The sequence below is a fragment of the Desmodus rotundus genome, chromosome 9, assembly GCF_022682495.2.
Source record: "Desmodus rotundus isolate HL8 chromosome 9, HLdesRot8A.1, whole genome shotgun sequence".
NCBI classification, from domain to species: domain Eukaryota; kingdom Metazoa; phylum Chordata; class Mammalia; order Chiroptera; family Phyllostomidae; genus Desmodus; species Desmodus rotundus.
The window spans coordinates 18,711,602-18,718,580 of NC_071395.1; the positions used below are offsets into that span (position 1 = coordinate 18,711,602).

At 43.4% G+C, this 6,979-nt stretch overlaps 2 protein-coding genes across 4 annotated transcripts in view; one reads left to right on the forward strand and one right to left on the reverse strand.

Moving 5' to 3' along the window:
• Window positions 1-5,275, reverse strand: part of LRBA (LPS responsive beige-like anchor protein) — a 503,590-nt gene extending 498,315 nt beyond the window's left edge. For 2 of the 3 annotated variants that reach the window (XM_024569215.3, XM_045202618.2), the window contains exons 1-2: window positions 4,749-4,881; window positions 3,987-4,414 (exon numbers count right to left, since the gene is read on the reverse strand). In XM_024569215.3, coding sequence (XP_024424983.2) covers window positions 3,987-4,205 — 219 coding nt within the window. In that variant the 5' untranslated portion in view covers window positions 4,206-4,414; window positions 4,749-4,881. Of the gene's footprint in view, window positions 1-3,986; window positions 4,415-4,748; window positions 4,882-5,003 lie in introns of those variants that run through there. The other variant, XM_053911800.1, reaches the window with a different exon arrangement.
• Window positions 4,234-6,329, forward strand: LOC112312347 (uncharacterized). The gene is made up of 4 exons (XM_053910434.1): window positions 4,234-4,256; window positions 4,303-4,387; window positions 4,472-4,926; window positions 5,565-6,329. The coding sequence occupies exons 1-4, from the start codon at window positions 4,234-4,236 to the stop codon at window positions 6,049-6,051; spliced, it is 1,050 nt and encodes a 349-aa protein (XP_053766409.1). The 3' UTR covers window positions 6,052-6,329.
• Window positions 6,330-6,979: the final 650 nt, after the last annotated feature.

Sequence of the window (6,979 nt, forward strand, 5' to 3'; positions counted from 1 at the left end):
GCAGAGGCCTTGTGTGATGGGCTCCACGCCTACAGGTATTAAGACGTTGCTCCACTGATATTCAGCAGGACCTATCTCGAATGCCATACAGTGAGTACAGCGGCCCCCCCTTATCCATGGGAAGTGTGTTCCAAGGCTTCTAGGAGATGACTGAAACCAGCAATAACACTGAATGCTATATATACTACGGTTTTTTCCTACACTACTTTTCTCTTTAAACTATTTTTGCATTTGGGGGCCATTATTAAGTAAAATAAGGGTTACTTGAACACAAGCACTGCCATACCGCGACTAATAACCGAGACAGCTACTAAGTGACTAATGGGTAGGAGCTGAAGCTTATGAATTGTTTATTTCTGGAATTTCCCATTTATTATTTTCAGGCCATGAGTGACTGCAGTTAAGTAAAACTACAGAAAGTGAAACTGAATAAGGAGGGGACTACTATAATGAAAAATTATATTCTATCTTTTAAGCTTCAACATTTTAATTAAAATCTTATACTTTCAAGCAAAAAAAAAAAAAAAAACCATGAAAACATGTATTTGTCACCAAACCATAGGAATTACTATTCTTGAATTAAATCGAATTGAATAATACTTTTAAAGCCCTGATGGAAGACTTAAATTCAGCATCAAGTTCCTGAAAACGTCAATACATTAATTATTCTGGGTCCTGAAGTTTGACAAATAACTTTAACATACAGATGAAGACAAAAATAAAGTGGTTATGAAGTGCAACCAGTAAAATGTAAAAGTTGACCAGAAGTTTGAATTACTTGAATACACAGGTGTACTATTAATCAAAATTTATCTGTAAAAGACTTGCAAAAGAAATTACAGGAAGGGTGGTAAATTTCAAAGGAATTTATGGCAGAGTAAATTCAGGCCATATTAACAAAATTGGGAGGCAGAGCTCTCTAAAAGAAAAAGAACTTTCAAGTTATATGTCTCCACCACTAATTTAGACAATTTTGGGGAATGGGAAGTTGCTTAATATTAACAGCACAACTTTATTGTTTCAAGTAGTTAATATGTAATCAGTAAAACACCATCAGCAGAACATAATCTATTTTAATAAAATGCCTGAGAAACAGACGAGAGTTGCAAAGCTATAAAAAATAGCGTGAATTCCCCAATGAAAAGTCCAGTGAGGACAGGACAGAAGAGGAGCACAGAGGCAGACTCAACGACATTGGCAAAGTACTGGTTAGGTCAGGCGGGAGGTCCACGGGGCTTCTGTTTTTGTAGCACTTCACTACTTAGTCATGTTACATGTTCTTTTGTCTGTACCTTATTATTCACAATTTTAGAAATTTTTATCCAATGTACTGACTGTAAAAAAAGTTAATGACCAACTTTCCACATCTACATTCTGAGTGAAAAAAAAACAAATGACCAAATGGTTTCTTACTTTTAAGGTCTTTTTTAAAGCTTTTTTTTCAAAGCTATTTGAATGTTCAATGAGAAATTAAATGTACTAATGGGAGGTTTCACCAGTAATACTTAGCAGAACCAATGATTTTTGTGCCCCTACAGTGGGGAAAGCTATACCTAAACTATAAATACCTGCTTAGAGGAGCCAACAATTCTCCATCGACTCGAGAGGCAGATACATTCCTAGAAAGGCTGCCACTCTCAGAATCATCAAATTGTGGGCAATCTACTTAACCTTTGTGTCAGTTTTCTTATCTATAAAATGAGACACAGGCATACCTGTGTAACATCGCAGATTCAGACCACCGCAGTAAAGCCAGTATCACAATAGAGCAGGTTTTAACCATTTTGCTGGTAGAGGGTCTTGCCTTCAATTTGTTTAAAAAAAAACAAAAAAAGTGCAACACCTGTGAAGAGCAATCTATAGCAAAGCACAATAACACAAGGTACACCTGTGTATGTATTTGAGCGTTGTTGAGGGAAGAATTAAAAATCATGTAAAGCACCTGGCCCACTGCCTGGTAAACAGTAACTTTAAAAAAAAAACATCACTTATTGTTACTTAATGCATTCTCTCTGTTGAGTAGAATTAAGGCTAAGACTGGCAACTATCAGTTACGAAATATTTAGGTGCACCTGTATTAACAACACTGAGATGAACTACATGGCCAGATTCCCAGCAGTTTAGCTCCCCATATTTTCTAAAGACTAGCCAAGACCCTAGATATCCACGAAGGATCCTGAAAAGTTCAAGGGAGAATGGAATGAGAGGAACTAATTGTCTCAGCAACTTTCTCTACGTAAGAGAGTGATGGTGATGAGTGGGTTGAACTGAACAGATTTTCCCTCTCCCTCTACCGGGACATCTATGGTCCTGCATAGAGATGTGAAAGACTTAACCAACAACCTTAAAACCTCTACCAGGCCTACCGTGGTGGGCAGCATATAAGCAAACTATTGCTACAGAATTTGGCTTTTCCTCAATGATGAAATGCAAGTGACTCAAAGACCAAGAAGAGTTCAAATCCTCCTCCTTCCAGGGGAATGTTGCATTTCACACACAAACAAGTAATTATGGACTGTATCACTACCACAGATTTGTTTTCATCATCCAAGTTACAAGAGGTTTAGAAGAAGAAAAAAGAAAAGGAAGGTTTTCAAGAGTCTCTGTTTTGAAGTAGAGGAATACATTAATCTACCATTTATCTCCTTGAGACAAACTTAAGTCCCCACATACACAAGATCCAAAAAAATACTGCTAATTGTTGAAGCTGGATGACAGATAACAGGGTTCTTTATATTTTTCTATTTTGTGTGTATTTGAACATTTCCGTAATGTAGAGTTAAAAATACATGGGTGTACGTGTGTTTCTATAGGTGTTTATACACAAGCTCCCAATACAACAAGCTGAACAATTGGATATTTCTCTAGCAAAGTTTTCTTATTCCAGAAGTAAGTGGATTTCGTCAAGCTACTTTCTCATTCTAGAAGTTGTATTGCAGGTGACCAGACTATTAGTAGAGGTGTAGTGAAGGAAATAATTAACTGCCCTGGAATAAAAGGAGTCTAACCTTGAAAACACAGAGGCAACAAGGAAAGGGGCTAAGCAATCGTTACAACCACTGCACATTCATTTTGTCCCAATGTGTCATGTCCTAACGCAGGTGAGCATGTGGAAGAGGAGGAAGTACTTAAAGAATAAAAAGTAATTAAAGTTGATGGGCAACAGAGTTTGGAATAAAGAAATCTAAAAAGCCCCCATTAGAAATAACCATTACTAAGAACAGAAAAGAGCAAAAGGAAAATATTGCACATCCATCTTTTAAAAATGACATTCATAGCTCATAGTAGTATAACCAGCAACTTCCAAAGACCACATATGTTTAACTGCTAGACATGAATTTACAAAAGAAACAAAGATTATACCTGCCAAAATCCTGTTTTCAAGTTGCCATTTAATTTTCACAACATACCCTTAAACTCAGAGCAAAATTTAATATTTGTTAGTTATGCCTAAAATAACACTAGTCAAAATTTAAAACGCTAACTTTACAGTAATCTTTCTCCGGCCCTATGAACAAAAATTATGTTCAAAACTTACATGGGAAACTATAACCTAGGCAGACTCAAGAAAGTAGTTAGGCAGCCTTACCCATTTACATTATTTCTCAAGTCCAAAAACAAGATCACAAGAATTTATTTAAAATGTCAAAGAGAAATGCAAACTTACTTACACATCCCTCCCCCCAATGTTTATAGAATAAAATTCCTCCACTGGAACCCCCAAAATATTTCCATTAGCAACACTTATTTTCTTAGCACAAAAGTGATCTGTTCAATTTCACAAAAGCTGGAGCACCTTAGTTTTACATAATTTCCCTGAAACTAACAAATACAGGAAATTGTTTCACTTAAGTCAGTAGAATTTTGTGTTTCTACCCATGGAAAAAGCCATCATCAGTCTAGTATGGCACATGGCTCCTCTTTTAATGTCTTGTTCCTCGACCCATTGAAAAGAATATACGCTTTTAAAATAGGCATCTACTCACCAGGTTAAAGACAGTTTCCACGATATCCCTATTGGATACTTCTCCAACTTCAACCAGTCCCGTCAAAACAGCAAATTTCATTCTGATGCCCCTGATAGGGAGCCCTGGTTTCAGGGACAATGCACCCTCTTCAGCTGAGGGTTCTTCTCCTTTCCCTCCACCTCCCCCCTCATCACCTGTTGGTGGCGGGGAAGGGACATTATTGTCCTCACTAGCCATTGCTAGTTCACGGAAAACTCGAGTCACTATGGGACAGCAATCGCTGCACTAGTAATAAGCACACGCAACGCAAAAGGAAAAGGGTCACTCTTCCAAGTTGTGGAGAACCCCCAAAAGCAGTTGAAGTGGAAAGTCCTTGGCGTCGCCCTCCTCCTCTTGGAGAATATTTGTCCAATCTCTCTGCCCGAGGCTGACAACAACGCCAAACCCTATTGGAAGATTAGATAAGCGTTAAATAGGCTAGGTTTTGTTTTAGGGTGCTTTAGGGAGAGAAGGGTAATAGTTACGGTGCGTCAAGTAAGTTACCGAAGGGACCCCACCACCAGCCCCCGCTCCTCCCCAGCTCGAGGAGCTGGGTTCAGAGTGAAGGCGGGTGCAGGAGGCTCTGGAGCAGGTTCACTCCTCCCCCACTCTCGCAGGTTCTCGGCGCAAGGCAACCTCTCCTCACAGGTGCACGGAAAAAGAAACTGTCGCTGGGAGAGGAGGGGTCGCAGGAAAGGAAGGGGCCCCAAGCTGCCACAGAGGTAGAAAGTTACTCCTCACCCAGATACTCCGGATCGTCCTCACCCCGCGCCAGGGAGCCGCGAGACGGAGGTGGCTGCGAAGATCCGGGGCAGGAAAAGGCGGGGGAAGGGGGCGGTGATTATTCTCAGCGCTCGGCCCAAGGGGAGGAGTGGAGCACCTCGCGGGCACCTGAGGTTCATCAGGGAGAGGAGGACAGGTGTGTTGTGGCCCGAAGGGCGGGGAGGCCTGGCGCAGACGGCTAGGAGAGAAGGGGATTGAGAGAGGTCAGTGCACCTGGTCGCAGCCTCCAAGTTTCCCTAGTCCGCTCCCCGGGAGTCCGCGGCTGCACAGAACTCCATGGCTTCCTGGTCCGCCCCACCCCTGCGATCAGCCTTTGCAAAAACAGCCGCGGCTGGGGCTACGGACGCCAGGGCTGAGGCTGCTGGTGGGGATGAGGATGCTACTGGCCCAGCTCGCCCCGCCAGGGCTCCCGCGGTTGTCCGGGTGCCCACTAAGGTTGCTCCGCGCCGCCATGACAGCGCCGAAAGCTGCCCGGCGCGGCGTGCGCGTGCGCGAGCGAAGGCGGAGGCTACCGCGCGGCGAGGTGGGGACGCGCGGGCGGCCCGGGGGTCTGGGCAGGGCGGGGACGCTGGGCGCGGACTTGCTGGCTGGACCTCTCGTGAGGCAGCCGAGTGGGCGCGGTGCACACGTCGTACCAGGTGTGTTCCCCGCCCGGCGAGGAAAGACCTTTACCTTCTAAAGCCGGCTCCTCCCCCAACGTGGGGAGGTGCTTTGCTAGTGCTGAACCGGTGATTCTGACGCTCAGAACTCTTGTTGTTACCTTTGGGTCTCCAGGCGCCGAGGGAACCCGCCCCATGTTGCCAGGGTGTTTGTTGGACTTGGAGAAGGACACCTGAGGGACCACTACGAGCCACAGAGGTGGAAGCACTGGAACCAGCTAGGCTGCTGCCCTTGCCTAAGGAGAACGAAGTCCCCACCGCTGACTGCTTTCAGCTGTTGCCCACCCGTCGCGTTCGGGGAAGGCTGGGAAAGAGCTTTCCACTGTGATGCCCGCAGCTGCCACCATTTGGGAGGGGGTGGGCGGGGGATCGCGTCCACGAGGAATGGCAAAGATTCCTTGCTTTGCAGCTGCCGCCCCACCAAACCTTTCGCACATTCTAAGGAAGGAAGGATTCCTGAGACAGCTGCTCCAAACGGCGTGGAGGCAGGGTTAATTTTGCCAGCAGCTCTCCAAAGGGTTGTTTTTTTCCCCTCTCGTGATTTTCCAGCGTTAAAGTTAGGTTCGCCTCCTCGGCTTAGTTTAAAAGATAAATTATATTAGGAATGAAACCAGCACAGATCATAATCTGTGTCCTTCCCCTCCACCCCCACAATTCACAGTAAAGCATTCTTCCTGATGCATTAGTGAAAACCGAACAAGTATGGTGGTTTTTCACCCTTATGACTCTTTGAAGTCATAAGGCCTTTAAAAAAAATAATGTTTAAAATACTGGTAATTACCTAATATGAAAGAGAAGCAAGTGGGAGTCAAAGGTTAGGAAGTACTATGGAGGAGTCAGAAGAAAAAATAAATTACCATATATTGGTTTTAAGGATGAATAGTTTCCTAAAGAAAAGATTATTTGGGATGGGTTTGAAAAATAAACTGAATTTTAACTATCACATGGACATTTGGGAAGAGGAAGGCAACGTGAAAAAAGACAAGCACGAGAGTGTCTTTAGAAAAGTGTTACCTTTTTAAAATACTAAAATGAATTCAGCTGCACCAAATCTCATGCGATTGCAAATGTGTGTTAAAGATTTGGTTTCCATTAAGTGGGTTTAAATACTCCAAAGATGAGGCAAACGTTTTTCTCATGACTTGAATTAGTGATTGGTGCATTGCCAGGGTAAGAGGCAACATCAGTAACTTGCCATTCTTAAATCGAGAAAAACTAAATACCCCAGGTTTATAGTTCAGATGGTTAAATGGCTCAAGTCTGGAATAGAGAGTGTGTTGTGCCTGCAGGAGAGAGGCAATTTTCACTAGACCTTTAACACATCTGTAGGGAGGGAGGGAAAGAGGCTTTAAACAATGGGAGTCTTCTTTTAAACAAAAAAGAAAGAAAAAAAGATTTTACTTATTTTTAGAGATAGGGGAAGGGAGGGAGAAAGAGGGAAGAGATACATCTATTGGTTGCCTTCTGCATGCCCCCAACTGGGGATCTGGCCTGCAACCCAGGCATGTGCCCTGACTAGGAATCGAACTG

Excerpts from the sequence above, each read along its gene's own strand:
- LOC112312347 (XM_053910434.1), top strand. The coding sequence starts at position 4,234 with ATGGGACAGCAATCGCTGCACTA. Across the intron at positions 4,257-4,302 it reads GGACAGCAATCGCTGCACTA|TTGTGGAGAACCCCCAAAAG; the intron begins GTAATAAGCACA and ends CACTCTTCCAAG. Across the intron at positions 4,927-5,564 it reads CATCAGGGAGAGGAGGACAG|GCGCCGAGGGAACCCGCCCC; the intron begins GTGTGTTGTGGC and ends TTGGGTCTCCAG.